Source organism: Simochromis diagramma, unplaced genomic scaffold, assembly GCF_900408965.1.
Source record: "Simochromis diagramma unplaced genomic scaffold, fSimDia1.1 OVJJ01000611.1, whole genome shotgun sequence".
Lineage (NCBI taxonomy): Eukaryota > Metazoa > Chordata > Actinopteri > Cichliformes > Cichlidae > Simochromis > Simochromis diagramma.
In genome coordinates this window covers 224,694-242,928 of record NW_024387175.1, presented here as the reverse complement: position 1 = coordinate 242,928, position 18,235 = coordinate 224,694, and the positions used below count along the sequence as shown (strand labels likewise).

The following is an 18,235-nucleotide window of genomic DNA, read 5'->3' as shown; positions in this document are numbered from 1 at the left end:
CAGCTGAAAAGAGATGATAATTGCATTCTGATTACATCCACACCCATAACACTACATATCCATTATAGTATGAATTTTTAACGATCACTGTGGTTTGTGATCATGTTTTCATTACTCCTCCTCATATGCTCAGCTACAGATACTGACATTAAGTCAAAAGATCAGTATATCTTAACCCAGTGGGTTTTTTCCCCCTAAAATAACCAAGTAGATTTGGTCCCTGAACGCAACCTAACCTAACTAACAGCAAGTGAAAGCAAACAGACAGTGAAACCAAAACCAAAAGGTGAGTACTGGAATATAAACTACAGCTTTCAGGTTCACAGTCTTGTGATTTACAAACGTACAGGTGAGGACAAAATTAGTTTTTGCCTATATGTTTCCAAAGGCTTTCTTTAAAAAAAATCAACAAAAAAAAAAAATCATAGTTTTCTTTAGAAATAATCAATTATTTCTATTTTTAGAAAATAACCGAGGTCTATATTATTAGCCACCCCTAAAAACTGACCATTTTATTGAGCCAGAGCATAAACCACTGCCATGATGACATTTTGGAAAGTTAAAATGAGTGTTATTTTCCCATTTACACACAGTATAAAAACTTCAGTGACAGTTTGAGCTGTCAGTGAGAAAGTATCATGTCGAAAACAAAGGAAATCAGTTTAGACTTGAGAAAAAGAACCGATGACGCTCACAAAGCAGGAGATGGATATTCAAATGTATCACAGAGTTTCCAAGTGTCAAGAACTGGAGTGAGAAGTATCGACAGCCACACAGTACAGAACGAGCCTGGCGGAGGTAGGAAGCCAAAGAAACTCGTGAATGGCTTATCCAAGACTGGAATTGTAGTCTTAAACAAGAAAATCTCTAGAATCCTGAACATAATGAATGAACTGGTTTGCAGATCAAGAAAAACTTGATTTCTGTTTAGAGACACCTTGAAGTCAGACTGAAGTATGCTAAAGACAACACAGAGAAATATTCCGCATTGGGCAGCACGGTGGTTAGCATTGTTGCAGCAAGAACGTCCTGAGTTCAATTCCACCATCAGGCTGGGGTCTTTCTGTGTGGAGTCTGCTTGTTCTCCCCGTGTTTGCATGGATTCCCTCTGGGTACTCCGGAAGTGAATGGATAGATGGATGGATGCTGGAGATTGGTCCTTTGGTCAGATGACATGAAGCTAGAGCTTTTATCCCATAGAGATGGGCGTTTACTCCCCCCATAGTGAAACACAATGGTGGGAGTATTATGCTGTGGGGATGCTCCAGTTGGTCTGTAATAGGGAATCTCATCAAGATGGAAGGAATCATAAAGAAAGAAGGATATGTGAAGATTCAGAAAGAAAACCTTGTGTAGTCAGCAGCAAAACTGAGTCTGGGTCATCGCTAATATTATTATTGTAAGTGCACAATAATTCTGAGCCTGGTAGTTTTTGGTTTTTATGAAATAACTTTGATTCTGTGTGCAAAATAAGGGGAGCCGGTAATTCTGTCCTCATCTGTATAATCTCTTAAAAACAGGTGTTGCAAAGACCAGTGACACTTTTATAACCATCCATAAAAAGGCTTATTTGATGAACCACAAACTACTTATTAACCATTACTAAGTTAAAGACATAAATGTTTATAAATGTTTATAAAAAGTACGTTCTTTCATGTTGTTAAACCATTATCTAAAGCTGAACTATAAATTTAACTTTTATAAATGAGTTTAACATTTTTAGATAATGTGCATATTCAGTTCCTAATGATGCAAAGTAACTTTAAATGAATGATTCCTTGCAAAGGGATTAAAGAGGGCTAGTTCAAGGCTAGCTGTTAAGCTTAACTGGTGCCTGACAGTAACTATATTTAACATAATATTTAATAACTCTGGGGTTCATTCTCATCCAGCTTTCAATCATCTTTAGTGCAACCAAATTATCTGGCAAATTAAATATGTTGTTCGTGTAACACAGAGTAGCCACTAAATGATGGGGTGAGTCATTTTTGCAAAAACTCTGCTTTCTGGCAAGAGTTTTGCCAAATCAACATATTATACTGAAACTGTAACAGAAAAAAGCGCGCGCACACACACACACACACACACACACACACGAAGAACAGAAAGAATGACTTTGTGAAATTCTTTTAAAAAGGTCTCACCCGGTCAAAATCTGGGTCTGGGTCCCCCTGTCTCATCCACTTGTTCTTACAGATCTGCTCCATGGTCAACCGTCTGCTGGGCTCCAGTACTAACATGTGTCTAATTAAGTACTCACAGTCTGTAACAACACATACGCATACATGATATGCATTTATATCAGAGTATAATAGTTCAAATATTTAACTAATAAGCCTAAATCTTTCATGTGGTGACAAACGATCAGAAAAGGCTAAAATGATTTGCATTGTTCAAAAAAAAAAAAAAGAAGATCATTATTAATTTATTAATTTAGTTTCTGTTAGTCCAATTTTATTCTTTCCTCTCATACAACATAAAATGCTTTTTCCAAAAGAAACTTTTGAAAATCAAAAGCTGGCCAGGCTTGGACTTCAGCGGCAGCTGTTAAAAGTCTTTACCGTGTACGTCACGCGGAACAAAGGTAAATTTGTTTTGTCTGATTAAAAACATGGAGAAGAATAAGAGTTGACTGCAGTCCCACCTGTGGACATGAAGAAAGGGATGCGGAACTTTCCACTGAGGACACGTGCCCGCAAATTTTGTAGAGTGCTGCCATCAAAGGGCAGGGCGCCGCACACCAGCACGTATAACACCACACCTAAGCTCTACACAGAGGAGAGGGAAAACAGCTGTGAGCACATCACTTTGAACAATTTGAAAACCATTCATTTATTAATTTTTTCCAGAGCTCTGTGTATTATTTAAGAAATGTGGTCGTCTGTGTTTTTCTTTTTCTTTTCAATTCAGCCGTACCTGGAACATTCAAGTCAGCTAGCCACACCCCACGTTTGAGCCCAGCAGGGCCTTCTGCGTACCTAAAAGTCGACTCACCCATATATCTACTTTGGGACCGTCATACTCCTTTCCCTCAAATAGTTCAGGAGCAGCATAGGGAGGGCTGCCACACCATGTCTTCAATAGCTGGCCTCGAGAAAACATGTTGCTGAAACCAAAATCTGACAGGGCAGACAAGAGGTTGATTTAATCTCACCAGTTGCCTTGACAGAGTAAACATTTTGTTCAAAACAGAAAAATGCTCCCTAAGTACATGCTGACACTTGCCTGTATCCACATCCACCACTAAATTTAACCTACCCACCCATTCACTCTTCAGTGCAAACACACACGTGCGCGCACACACCTGCGATTTTGATGTTGAGGTTGTGGTCCAGTAGCAGATTCTCTGCCTTCAGGTCTCTGTGGACAATGCTGCGGCAGTGACAGAAATGAACCGCTGCCACGATCTGCTTGAACTTCTTCCTGGCATCTTTTTCTGCCATTCGTCCGTGAGCCACCAGGTGGTCTGTACATCCAAACAAAACACAATTGCTGGATTTAGGAAGGGAACACAGTGTTTCTACTGTCTACCTGTTCATGTACAAGATCCTGTGCTACAAATGTCCTTAAATTAATTCCCAAGACTGGCCAGGTGAACATTAAAGTGTACAGCTTTGGTGGGATCTGGGATTTTAAAGCACAGAGAGGGAATTTCATTTCATTTTTACAGGAAAAACTTTCATTTTAATTACAGAGAGTCTGCAGATTTAAATAAATTAGACTCTAAAACCTTTTTAATTCCACTTTAAAGGACATTTAATACCAAAGCTACATTGGAAACACATCAAACATATTGATTTACATTCAACATGAACATTAAAGTAAAATAAAACCTTTTGACTGACGTTAAGAAACTTGTGTTTATTAAAGAGAAAAATCTCGATGTTGTCCTTAATGGTCTTCAATGTTATTTTGATTTATCTGCATTTCCAAGCACTGACTTAACATTGTTTAGTAAAATACACAATTAGTCTTAAACTTGCATCTTCCCACGTCTGAGGCTAGCTAGCAAAGGCCCCTTTTAATCATCATTACCTTTTTCATCAGACTTTCTGGCAGTGAAGCACTAAACTGAACCTCTTTCCCCTCTGAACACATTGAATTTCAGTTTTGTTTTTTCCCCCCACATGAAGTTTCAGCTGTTAGATAATGCTTCTACTCCCCATTAGCTGTTTTTACACATATATTAAAAAAGAGAAAAGCTTAAAGAAGTTATTAAAAAAAGAAAGATTTTACTTTATAACACAGTTATTCATAGCTGATATCAGCCCACTTAGATCAGCATTTAAAATCAGCTTGGAGTTCCAAAGTAGCAGAGCCCAAATGCTACAGCTGCATTACGTGATCACAGTGCAGTCGTGAAAGCAGCAGTACTGTGTGCGGAAAAAGTTCCTGAATTTAACACAAAACGTTTCAGTCTGTGTTTATCTATAACTTTTACAGGACCTGGATGCACTCTGTAATTAGATTACAATTTTGTTTTATGTATGTTGACACATTTAAAAATCAAAGTAAGAGAAAGTCAACGACAGAGAATCTACATTATAAGGTGACAGTGGGGGACTCCCTTACCGAATATCTCTCCACCGCTAGCGTACTCTGTTACCAAATAGATCATCCTCTCCGTCTCCATCACCTAAAGATATAAACAAATGATAAAAACCAGGACCTGCAGACCCTCTCACAGGCCAACATCTAGTCATGGGCAGTTCATGCGTTACATAACTGAATGACTAAGCACGGTTTGGCATACAAACAAGAAAGATGTAAATAGAACAAAAACAGCCATGTACTTAAGTGTACTGATCAACCTATGCATGTGTGAGGATCAGATTATTAAAATTTATGGTAACGTGATAAAAAAGCGTGCCTTCAAATTGCTGGGGGCTATTTCAGATCAGGTGCTGGGACACTGGTAGGGTGTTACAATCCTCATACACTTGGAAAAGTATGAAAACAAACAAAACTCTCACCTCTAAATTTCTATCACCGAGTCTCACTAGAGTGAGGTTTTGGGCAGAAGGTTGTAGTTGTACTGCCCCCCCACTTCCCCCCACACCCTCCAATACTTTTGAGACTTTCCCAGGTACATTTTATAATTGAACTGTCAACACCCCCAGAAAACAATGTCTGGTAACATCTGGATTCTTCTACACTTCAATCATCTATTTGCTCACATTTGGCCACAGGTCCCGGGTGGAAGAAGTGAGCAGAGATGTGTTAAAAGGCTCTGTGGGTGAGAGTGACTGTGTACCTGGTAGAGGCGGATGATGTGGGGGTGCTTCAGCAACTTCATGATTTGCACCTCTCTGAAGATCTTTTTCAGGTTCTCCTCGTCCAGCTGGGTCTTATCCACTATTTTTATAGCCACCTGGAGACAGAGACGCGAGAAAAAAAGAGATGGAAGGAGATGAATGATGGGAGAAAGAGAGATGGCGAAGTGGTGAAGAGGGTGAGATTAAAAAAAGAAACACGGAGTACAGAAGACAGAGAAAAAAAGCAGAAACAATAACGGTTAGCAGAGGAGGAGAGAATGCGTTTTAAAACATACAATATGTTTGTCAGCTCTTATGTCTCTAAAGCACTCATGACAACGGTATTTTGCCGACACCTAAATTACAGACAACACATCTAGGGCACAGTCACAGTGTCTTAACAATATTGCTGTGATGACACAATAATCAAAGAACAGTAACAAGCCAAGTAAATTACCAACAAAGGGACTAAGGGCATGCAGCCCGGGAGACTTTACCCATTTAAAAAAATAACTTAAAGACAACTAAAAATGAAAACTAACAGGGGACACCGACACTTCTTGAGGTGATTGGTCGGCAAGTGTGCTGTCAGACTGTGTTATTCCTGATTTCCAGCTTATTTGGATAACGTGACCCACACCGTGACCTTCGACTGCAAGCGTAATGCTTGCGTAACTGCTGAGCCCCTCGACAATAGCTCCGGCAATGCGGACTGTGATAATTTGTGACAGGAGCTTTGCTCCGCCACTTAGGAGTGGGTAGACGACTTTAATGACTTAATCAAGCAAAGCTAATGGGGATGCCCCAAAACACAGCTTCTGCTTCTGCTAGACAAGTGTGGACAGAGTACATGAAAACTATGCTGTGATTACACACACACACTCAGACACACACTCACACACCAACTCATTTGTCAAATTCTGTGAAGTACTATTTCGAGTACTCCTTTTAGCCATGAAGATGAGGCCACCTGAAGCCTGGCAAGGCCAACTTCCTGGAGCAGACAGGAAGGGGAAGTGAGGAAGAGCGGACGTAGGGGCTCCTGAGAGAGCACAGGGCAGCAAGTTATATGGTGCATTGGCGTGTGAACTTTCCTTTCAAAGGTATTGTACAAACTGTGACAAACATTGGCACTTGGTAGAGTTCATGTGTTCACTAAATTTGGCAACTTACAAAAACAACGTGTCAGGTGGGCAGAGTTGGTGTTGTTTTTTTTTTTAAATCACACTTTATTTGATAACAGCACTGAGCCCCACATACACAACTGCTATTTCAGTTCTAATAGTCGCGAGTATCTTAAATTGGTTCAATAAAAAGAAAGGTTGAAAAACAAAATTCCTAATTAAATGAAAACAGTTGACTTATCCAGCCTGATTGACCATGTTTGTTTAGTTTAAATAGATAATTTTACAGAGCATCAAAACAAGACGGAAACAGAAATCACCCCCCCTCCTCATGTATGTAAGCATCTGTTTGGAACGTGTGAGTCTACGAGGTATTTTAAGCCCTGGAAATCTATTCTTAGAACTGGCCATCGTCAAGCCTTGTTGACGTAACTGCTCCCCTCTGCATCTTCTGGACGGTATCAACAGGACATCTGGATCACACGAGAATGAGCACAATTATTATCACTTTGGGGGGCAGCGAGACCTTGTGAAAAGGTGGAAACAGGGCAGCAAGTACAATTATACAACAATGACATACCCCAAAAAAGAGGAAGAGAGGAAGATTATTCTTTTTTTGGCACCACAAAAATAAATTTGAAGTATTCCCTTTTCTCCATGTTCTCATACACACTAAGGCATCCTGTAAATTTAACTTGTTCTTTTTCCAGTAGTAGCATATGGGACATCAAAATAAATATCTCAGCCACAAAAAAACTAACAAAGGACAAGCCATTCTTTCCTAAAGACACACAGTCATTTTTCTCCTTTATACGGTAGGATCTGGCTTGAAGTGAGATGCTGGATCAAGATACGTTTCCAAGGACAGAGCAAAGATACCAGTTACCTCCAACCATGATGTTGATCTTGGCTGAGACGGAATTCATGATAACACATTCGTGTCTGTTTGCACAGGCATTTGGCTGTGCACGGTGAAGGGTTTGAGGAAAGCAACCTATGCAGATTTTCTTGCGTGCTGTCCTCCATAAAACCCAGCAGCATGTAGCCCGACTATCATGTACAGAATGCCGATTGCGAAGTGGATTTGGACGGGAAGGGAGTGACTGGAGCTTACCACAATGAGCAAGAAATACAAAAAATAATCAAAGTTTCAAAAAGCATCATGGGAAGCACTGAGAGTGGCTGCAGTGGAGCCCCCTCATTATGACTTCAGTCTTCTCCCTGATAGGAACAACAACAGCACGAACACACACGAGAAGTAGCCCACAGACCAGCCTGCAAAGCTCTGCGTAGGTCCAGCATACAGCAATACCAGTCCCCTTAAGCCTTTCAGGTCCAGAGGCAGTTATAACATGTTTTAAGGTTGTGAGGAATGAGTAAAGGGTGCGGTTTCACACATGCCTTGCACTGAATATTTAGTATTAAGTGAAGAGAAATATTGGTGGCAGATACACAGAGGCAGAGAGAGAACAACTCTATAGAGAATGTTAGCGGGCGGAAAAAAACAAATGTATAATGTTAGACACACATACACGCGTCTGCTAAATGTCATTTGTACTAGTGAAGCAAAAGAAAACATTTAGTCACGTTTGACAGAAAACTCCAGATCATATTGGTCCCGCTCTGGAGCCTTATCTCTCTCTCTCAGCACAGACAAAATCCAGCCCATGACAGGAGACTTTTTCCAGTTATTCGGTTAGTAATATCTTAAGAGTATAAAAACTGAATGTGTCCTTGCAGGAAGTAAGACATGGCTGCAACATGGTTTAACTCTTTATCCCATAAAGACATCTGATGACTGCTGCTGTACCCTTAGTTCTGAGACCTCAGTATATATCAATAAACACATGGTTTGGCAACCATTACAATTGTTTCTGGGTTTTTCCAAGGGTAGCTGTATAGGTAAAGACCTCCCTCACTAACCTCTGATGCACACAGAGTCATTTTGTTCTATAAGCAGGTCTGAAATGACACAAAAACTGATCAGATGAGAAAAGAGATTCAAGGGTTACTCCTAGTGAGCTTTCATGGGGTACGGAGTTAAGCACAGGGTGCATGAGATCTGGTTTTCATACCAAAAATTCAGTTACTTTCTGTTGTTGTTTGTTTTTAGCTGCTGTAAGACGTGCTTTTTCCCCATCTTGTCTGGTGGATGAGGTTCATTGCAGAGAGGTGATAACGAAGAGCTGTCCTTTTTTAATTCCCCGTTTTCTTAAATATTAGTTTCCCGAATTTTCCCTTGAGCAGCTTTCATTGCTTGAGATTAGCACAGCTAGTAGAGTAGTAGAGTAGAGTATGTTCATTTTATTGTGTTAACAGGTTAACCAACTTGCCCTGAGGTGAGGTTAGCTCTAAGCTCGACTCCACTGCCAAGCATGCGACAAGTGCATGTCTGTAAAGTTCCGTTTCAACCTTCACTAGAGTTTGTGTACCGAAGCAGTTTTGGGATTTTCATCTGCTTTGATCCAATTTCCATGGCTATTTCTGCCAAAATACCTGCGCTCTCTCTCTCTCTCTCTCACACACACAGGAAGACACACACACAGACACACGCACACTCTCCTGGGAGGCCAGCTGCAATGAGACGAAGTGTCATATAGCCCTTCTGATCACAAGACAGTGACCTCAACACAGCACCATGTCCGAGCAGCTGATGCCCAGAAGAGGAGTCTGGACCCGTTACTACACACAGACAAGTTTCGGGGAACACAACAGTAACCACGAAGTGTTCAAGAAATGGCTCCTTTAGTATTTAGTGTAAAGCACCATTCATGACTCAGAGCTGGAGGAAGAGTACTTTCTATACCCAAATATTTTAGGATGTGCGTTTCAAAGTAACTGTTCCCAACTAATAACAACAGTAAATAAAAGTTGGTGCTCATGTAGATACAAAAAACTAAGCTTTTGATTTTATTTCATTTTAGTTATTTCACTGCGTCCACTGTTAAATGAACTTGTAACATGCAGCTCAGGAAAGGTTAAACATCATAATTCCGTTATAAGAAACTCAGTAATAAGCTAAGATGTAAAGTACATCCAAATCTTATCACTCTCCTTTATTGGCGGTTTCAGTTGTACAACAACGACTCTGCTACCGTATAGAGGACAGCAGGACTGAGATTATTGGGAGCTTGTTAGGAGCTTATACGCAAGTTAATGACACAGTGACTCTTAAATGTCTCCCTGCATAAACACAGTGGACACCAACACAGACACAAGAAGGACTGAAGTAAACACTGCTGCAACAACAATTTAAAGACCACAGCGCATTTCTTGTACTCCATCTTTGCTGTGAAACATGCCTGCCCTCATGCACACGTGTTTGTGGTTGCTGTTGTGTGGCGGGGAAATCTCATTGTCATTGGTTAGCAGTTACAGTAAAAATGCCTTCATTTTCAGCAATGCACTATTTATGGAAAAACATTACACTGTCTTATCTTGTGTATTACTGTACATCTACTATGGGCCACAATATCTGTCATGCTGCTCATTTCTAAGAAACTGTGTACACAGAAAACCATAAATCAGCTTTTTCCAAGTTACGGAAAACACCCTCACTGTGATTCTTGAAAATACCATCAAGTCAACATTTTTGCCCAAGACACTGTGAAGATAACTGCATTTAGGCTGGATTCATGTCCTGATCACACTAGATAGTGTGCATCACAGATGGGCATTATCTGTAAGCTGCCAAAAACTATCAATATGGCATTTTAAACCCACTTTACACTGGGACTGGACAGCTGTGTTGAGGTGAGAGGAACTGGGCATCACTTCGCAACATTTTCCAAGTGTGCAACCCATCAGAACAACTCTGAAGAAACTAAAATTGTCTGAAGTTATCCTGGATTTTAAATAACACTGGATTCCTGCAGCCAATTTTTTATCCCGGCATTAACTGACATGAGCGACCATAAACACAATCAATGCATCTATATTGAATTGAAACAAACAGTGCAATCGACAGAAACACTAACCTCGCATGCCTTTGGTCAACAAGGTCTATCTTTGAGGAAGTAAAAGTCGTAAAAGGTTTCCGCGGGTGAAACTGTGGAAGCTTTTATTAACCTTCTATTAATGGTTGCCTGTAAATGCCTTTGTCTGCGGATCTCAGGCGGTCTCTCGCCCTTGTCAGTTTTCGGCTTGGTGCGGCTGAGGTGTAGGTGGCATTCGGCTTCGGTTCTCCATTGTTCTCTCTGGTGCTAATGTGCTAGTCTCAAGACTGCTTGACTTCCACACCGACGTCTGCTCAGCCAAGAAGTGTATTCTGCTACAGTAAATTGAAACAGTCTTGCTGACCACGCAAAGCACTTTAGACTACACGCCACATTTAACCATACATTCATACTGTTCTTATTCTCCACACTTCAAGCACTTTATCAACAAGACAACCACAAACTATTCAGAATCGCCAATTAAGCTAACACGAATGTGTCTGGACAGCGCTGAGGGGTTTACAAGCAAGCCAGTCAGAGCATCTCTACTGGAAAAACTGTTTGATGACACCATTTTTAAATTACCCTCAAGCATGTTTTCGGCATCATCTTCTGTTAAAAAAAAAAAAAACAGAGAGTGCAGGGAAATACCTGACAACATATCTATAGAGAACCTACAGATAACATGAATGACGAGCTATGCTCTGTGATGCCTGTTCGCGTAGCTTTCAGGATCCTTTAGGACTTGAACTTGAAAACATCCATGCATGACTCAACTATGATTCTAAAAAGCAGAACTTGGTTTATGGTGTAATGTCTACAGTGGGAAGCCTGGGAAAGTGCATCTTGTGTGCTCATCTGTGTTCTCACACACACACACACACACACACACAAAATGGTGTGGTGTTAAACTGTATGAGGTTAACCTTAATCGACAGCAGACACAGATTACGACACCCACAGAGGGAATAATGCTCAGGCTTAACCCACATCAGCATGTGAAGGCGTTTTAACTCACATGCACACAAAAACCCCAGCTCAACTGATAACCTGCCATCCAATGTTTGCTGTTAAATCTCATCTTTTCAAATATAAACACTATAAAATTGAGTCTGAGTCTTGCATGCTTATGTCACAAAGACATCACGCACCATGAGGTCACGTCAGGTCAGCACAAATGGCGTTGCTCTGGCTGTGCTAAGCATGAGCACACACAGGCATGTTACAGGCACAATGAGTCAGCAGCACAATGCCTTTCAGAGGTGTTTTACTGGTGTGTTGTGCACTTGTATGAGTAAATGTGTCGAAATGACTCAGCTGAGTGTGTTGAGCTGAAAGTACAAGAAAGGGGACATGCTACAGCGCAGAGAAAAAAACTGGACATCACATTCATCTGCCAATTTGGCAGCTTTTTCCCCTTCTTAAATAGCAAAGCAGGCATTTTATGGTGACTAAACTCTGTGGGATAGAAATACCTCATCGTGAGTAGCATTCACCACTGAGCTTTGATGAACACAGACATCACAAGAACCACTCCTCCGAAGCTTAATAACTATTTTATTCGATTTTTATTAATGACATTTTTATATCAGAAGCAGAAATTGGAATTAATGCATACTTTACAAGGAGACGCCACCTGAAACAGCATCAGTCTGCATTAGGTCTGTTTGAATGAACGATCAGCTTGGGGATTGGCAATGTTCAGAGTAAGTGGCCACTATCAGCTTCTTTTTTTTAATGTCTTAAAAAATATTATTATTAAATTAATATCCAATTTAATTTGACCCGTCATAGTTTTGCAGCAGCATTCTATGACTATAACTGCTACTTGCAACACCTACACAGTAGACTTGAATAGTCCAGAGCAGCAAGTCTTTTGTGGCATGCTCAGCTAAACGCAGTTTTCAAGGTGCCTGATTACCATAGACAGCACAAAAGATGGAGGTAACGACCATGCCATCCCCGGTGGCTTTGGACTCCACATTTTGAAGCCTCAACAACAATCTTTTTTTAGCATTAAAAGTGGAGACGACACGTCCTTCATCAGGATGCTACAAACATACAGACACATCTATATAACATTCAAATCAAATTTAACCAGCAACCTGCTTGTTACAGCATCATACTTACTAAGACTGCAGTCAAAAACTGAACAGGTGCCATGCAAAGACACATATGCCGGCCAAGGCACAGAAAACTGCTAATTACTGGAAGAAATGTAACACCAATTACATGCAAGTAATTGTACTGTCCTGTTAAATTATGCTATTAACTTTTCACAAGGGTGGGATTAATAATGTTTGCTGCATAGCTCCCAAAACTAACGTTACTGGGTGCTTTTTTATGACCTAAACCCACTAGCTGCTACCTTAATGATAACTTAACAGACAGTTAGTGTGGGTGATTGATAGTGAAAAGCTAACTTTAGCATGTGTACACCATTGTGCATGTTGAACATACTGTGAACTTCCCATGTATTTACTGTAAATATAGTAACCAGTTATCCATCCTTTATTTAACATCACTGCTCTCTGCAGCACTGCTCATATAAATACGCTAAACATGTTACTGTCTTTACTGTCTGTTTATATTGAGAACAAGAAAACAAAACAGAGCCCAATTTCCTGTATTTGGACACATACTTGGCCAGTAAAGCAGATTCTGATAGCTGTTAAATGCTTCGATGCTGGTGAAATGAGAGCCTTATTGACATCTCATATATTCTATAAAAGTGTTGTGAACTTCACTTAGTTCAGCTGCTAGTGAGGAGTGGGTCTGTGTGTAATGCTACTGTGTGAACTTGTGTCTCAAGTGGAAGAGGCAAAGATGGCACTGATGGCATCAATACCATTGCAAATGAGCATCTAATCCAATAGTAATTTTTGGTGTCGAATAGTAACTGTGCATATGCTTTTTAATGATGTAAACTTGGGCATTATAAGACTGGAGTCTACAGTGACAGACCTTTGGAGCTGACTTCAAGCAACACCTGGGGAACTCAAGTTTTTGGCATTTTGCATCGGCTTTATTTTTCAGCTCTAGAAGCTGCCTCCTGGCATTTACTTAGACCATCTATGCAAAGACACAAACCTATGCAAATCTGTGACCATCAAACCAAAAAAGGGAGTAAAGGAGTAATCACTGGGCGATCGTGGCTCAAGAGTTGGGAGGTCGCCTTGTAATCGGAAGGTTGCCGGTTCGAGTCCCGGCTCTGACAGGCTCGGTCGTTGTGTCCTTGGGCAAGACACTTCACCCGTTGCCTACTTGTGGTGGTTAGACGGCCCGTTGGCGCCAGTGTCCGGCAGCTTCGACTCTGTCAGTGCGCCCCAGGGTGGCTGTGGCTACAATGTAGCTTGCCATCACCAGTGTGTGAATGTGTGGGTGGATGACTGGATGTGTAAAGCGCTTTGGGGTCCTTAGGGACTAATAAAGCGCTATACAAATACAGGCCATTTACCATTTACTTCCTGCTAAGTTCTGAAAGTATGTTACTGAGTCGTTCACCCATTTCCAAAGTGCAACCAGCAGCTGGAAGTTAGTAGTTCTCCCTTTGCTCCAAAAACACTCCATAAACTGTATTCACACGTGTAACATGAAGCAAAATTTCTCCTTGGGTTTGTCTGCACACAACCATTAGACTTGTCCTTGGAGAAACAACACACATTTCTCCTGATAATGCCTGATGTTGAGCTGATGGTTCCACTGATATAGAAACCAGTAAAAACTAAATGCAGTAGCCTTTCTTCTACTAGGACCAGTGCCAACTACAAGCCCTGTGTGTGAGAGCTTTATCCATCATACAGGTAAGAGGCTACAGAACAGGGACTTTGCATGCACTCTGAGGCAGAGCCGTAGCTGATTTTATAATTCGTCAGGAACACAATGTGATCGTATTGACGAAGCCTCGAGTGCCCTCAAACATGCGCCGCACAGTCACAACAGTCACACACATTCTGGTGCGTGTTCTTCCTCTTTTGAAGCTGCAGATTCACTGAGACGCGGGAGAAGACAACTACAGGGCAGGAAAATAAGTCAGGCAGAAACGTAGCCTTTGTCGTATTACTCACCCAAATGAAATCACATTCGGGCATGTGTATGTGTGTCTGTGAGAAAGCGAGAAGGATTGCTGTATCTTTGAGAGCTGTGTGTGAGTGTACTGAGGGAGTGAGTGAAATTGTTACACAGTACATTAGGCCTGTTACCTAACGCTTGCCATCCTGTCGGCCCCCTTCCTCTTGCTTGTTTCTTACCAAGAGCACAGGGGAGGAAAAGGGGGACAACACAGGAAAAAGGACAGAAGGACATGGGGAAAGGCCTGCTTCCCTAAGAAACACACAGGTCAGGGTGTGCCACACAGCACCGTGTACCTATCATGACACTTTGCAGTTATTTCAATGACAAAGAAACCAAGGACCCAGTCCGTCTGATAATAGAAGCGCACTTTGTTCATGGCAGACAAAGACCATAGCCAATGGTAAATCACTCGCATTCAAAATTGGTGGTTGGGGTCTGGAACCACCATCATCACGACTGAAACCATGGAAACCAGTTAAGACTTCAATGGAGCGACCTTTCTCCAACTAGGAGCCTTGGCAACACACAGTCGCCGCTGACAACAAGCAGCACTTTGGATGATGACGGCACAGAGTTGTGATTTTTAACTGCCGGCTTCCTGTGCCTACAACTCAACCCGCTGCAGAAAAAGCCCAACTCGACTTTATTTTTAACCAGATCAAACAAGACCACTGATCACACCTCCTTCATCATGGTGCTACACACACACATATAACATTCAAATCAAATTTAACCAGCAACCTGCCTGTTAAAGCATCACACAGACTAAGACTGGAGGTTTTTGTTGTGATCGGTGATTCGCAATAACCATGTTTACAATTCAAATAAATAAAGGTTTGTCATGCAGATAAAACGGACACTATTTGGTGCTGCATTCTGCACTCCGAGTTCATCATATGTCCTTGGGTCGCACATCAATAAATTATTAGCGATGACCTCTTACCTAGAAACCAGCAAGGACCAAAGACACTGTAGTAGCAAAGATGAAACGTTTCACTGATTCTAATTAATTAAATGTGCATAAACAGTCAATTCCATAAAACATCTGACGGGCACTGTTAAAAGGATATGCAAAAAGGATGTGCAAATTTGCCACCTGTTAAAGCGGTCTGCACTGTAAACACAAGGTGACCACCTCACAGCCTGCACCCTTATGTCCTAAGCTAACAGGAAAATTGTCCATCTCTATGATATACAAGCAACATATGCATTTGTTTTTCATCGTGTCTATATAAATCCTAAATCGCTCTTTGGAATCTTTTTTATAAAATGTATTCAAGATTTTAATGACATGACATTTTGTTTACAAATATCTACAAATTAAACATATTTGTTTTAGTTTGTCAGTTTGACAGAGAAAGTAGGGCTGGGCCATATCATACCGTTCACGGTAATACCGGTATAATGTTGGGCAACGATAGGAAAATGAAATATCGCCATAGAATATGGGTAAAACGCGCATGCGCAGTGCCTTTGTTTTCATAGGCACATGGCAGAAAAAGCGTGCCGGCGACAGAGAATGAGAAGGGCGAAAGCGGATCGCTGAATGAAACGGATGAACCAGAACTGGTTTGTAAAAATGCTGCAACTTCAGTGATGTGGAACTGGTTTAGCTTTCGTCCGTCAGATACACAACAAAGCACTATTTTGGTAGCGCATGCTAGCGGGCCGTCGTTATTACCGTGTTTTTTGGAAAATACGGCACACTTAAAATCAATCATTCGATTTTTCTGAAAATCGACAGTGCCCCTTATAATCCCGTGTGCCTTACGTATGAATTCTGGTTGTGTTTACTGACCTCGAAACTATTTTATGTCGTACACGACGCTCGAAAAACAGTCAAATGTTTTAGTACAACTTTGCTAAGCTACAAATCCCGTAGGCAGGAGCCTCGCGGAGTGATACGTACTGTGCTTCAGCATAGTATTACGGTATTGTGTGTGTATAACCTCTTTTTAAGTTTTGTGAATATTATACATGGTTATGCTGAGGATATGTCGGCCAATTTCCACTGGAAATGCCTTTTGGTTAAACTGTCAGCAAGGAATTTGCATTTACAATGTTGACTTTTTATATAACTTTAATGCACATAAAAAACAGCTGCTTGTTTAAGTGAAAATACGTTGATTTTTTTTTTTTTTTGCACTAATAAAGTTGTGGAGTTGTAAAGTATCTTGTCTCGTGTCAATTATATCGTCAGTTATATCGTTATCGCAAATTTTCAAATGTATATCGTGATAAATATTTTTGGTCATATCGCCCTGCTCTAATAGAACGCAATTTAAAGTTGTGATCTTACTACTTTCTTAGATCACACTTTAAAACGAGTGTGCGTGTCTATGTATTCTTTACATCTCAGCAAGTGCTCTTTCAAAACACTTTGCGTTTCAGTGAGTGTGTATTGCTAACATGGGAAGGAAGACTGGTGGTAATTTTGGAGGAATCTGAATAAGTGATTCTTCAGAAATATAAATAATTGAACAAATGACATTAAGGTGACTCCTTTAGGTGTGGGGCGACTGATAATGACAACAGTGCATCAGAAAGATGGCCGTGCACAGATAGGGATGGATTCTATTGGAGAACAAAAGCTTAAAAACATCAGCCACCGTCACCTAAATCACCTACAGTGTGGGGTCGTTAAAACAGAATCAACACTGCAGTACTTTGTAAGCTCTGCAACTGGAAATGTCTTTTCAAATCAGCTCAACCTGCAGTGCTCTGGCTGTTTCCTGTACTGTGTTTACTGTAACACGGCATTATCTCATATCATTTGATATGCCAGTTGTAAACTCTTGATGTGGACCCAATATCAAAGTTAGACCCCCTTCTGGTTTGGATCTTCATTCTTTCATTTGAGAATAAATGCATATTAACTGCTTATTAAATGTTGTTTTAGTATCAGAATAAACAAGATCAGAAAGTCTAACCTAAAACTCTCTTTGACTTGCTAGCTCCTGTGTCTTATCAAACCTAAGTGAGAACACATCGGTAGCTACCAGGTGTATCCGCAGCAAGCCTGTGGGTGTCCCCGGTCCTGTCCTATGTATGCTCCAATCAGGCACCAACCTCACCTAAACCAAACAGCGCTGTAGCAAGAGCACATCTAATGTGGATTAAATCTACTATGTGCTACATATGAGACAGTATAAAGTCCGAAAACACCCAAACTTAATTCTCCCGACACTCTCTGAAATGTCCGTGGGAAAACAGTGACCAAGATTAAATGAACAGATGTAGCATTTTGAGTTCAATTTCTCATATTTATTTGAGGTAAAAGCTTTCAAATAATTGATGAATTAGCTTTTACATTATTCGATTATCGAGTCATGCGTTGCTTGAGAAAAGTTTGAGGAGCAATGTTCAAGGCCAAGCAATCAAACAAGTACAGTGTTAATTACATTTTATAAAATGACTGACCAAAGAATTGTTTTAATTAGTTACATCTTAATAAACTTTAATTAGGCATTAGTTAATGCCTATTATACCCAACTACATGAGTATATCCTGCTTGCTAGTTTAAATGTTTACATATTCATTATTATTATTTCTATTAGATGAAGGCACATTGGATATTTTTGTAAATAAGGGCAAATCAAATGGCTCTTATTGTTGCTATAGTTGAAAAGAATTTTAAAAATAAAAGCAAAACTGAATGATGGGTCACAGTTTACTTAGTCCCCAAAATTCACAGAACTATGAGTAACAGATTTAGTCTACAATGGGTAGTTTACAGTGTCACAGTATCAGAGAGGACTAATAGGTTTTATTAATGAGCCACGGCTAGCAAGGATGTTTGTGGATACCCTGAACAGTAAAGCCAACATTTATCCACACTGCTAGCAGC

At 40.6% G+C, this 18,235-nt stretch overlaps 1 protein-coding gene across 4 annotated transcripts in view; it reads right to left on the bottom strand.

Annotated features, from left to right (window-relative positions):
• Positions 1–18,235, bottom strand: part of sik3 (SIK family kinase 3) — a 36,754-nt gene that overhangs the window by 15,690 nt on the left and 2,829 nt on the right. For all 4 annotated transcript variants that reach the window (XM_040049559.1, XM_040049557.1, XM_040049560.1 and 1 more), the window contains exons 2-7: positions 5,255–5,371; positions 4,573–4,636; positions 3,305–3,466; positions 2,995–3,119; positions 2,645–2,768; positions 2,145–2,263 (exon numbers count right to left, since the gene is read on the bottom strand). In XM_040049559.1, the coding sequence (XP_039905493.1) occupies positions 2,145–2,263; positions 2,645–2,768; positions 2,995–3,119; positions 3,305–3,466; positions 4,573–4,636; positions 5,255–5,371 (711 nt within the window). The remainder of the gene's footprint in view (positions 1–2,144; positions 2,264–2,644; positions 2,769–2,994; positions 3,120–3,304; positions 3,467–4,572; positions 4,637–5,254; positions 5,372–18,235) is intronic.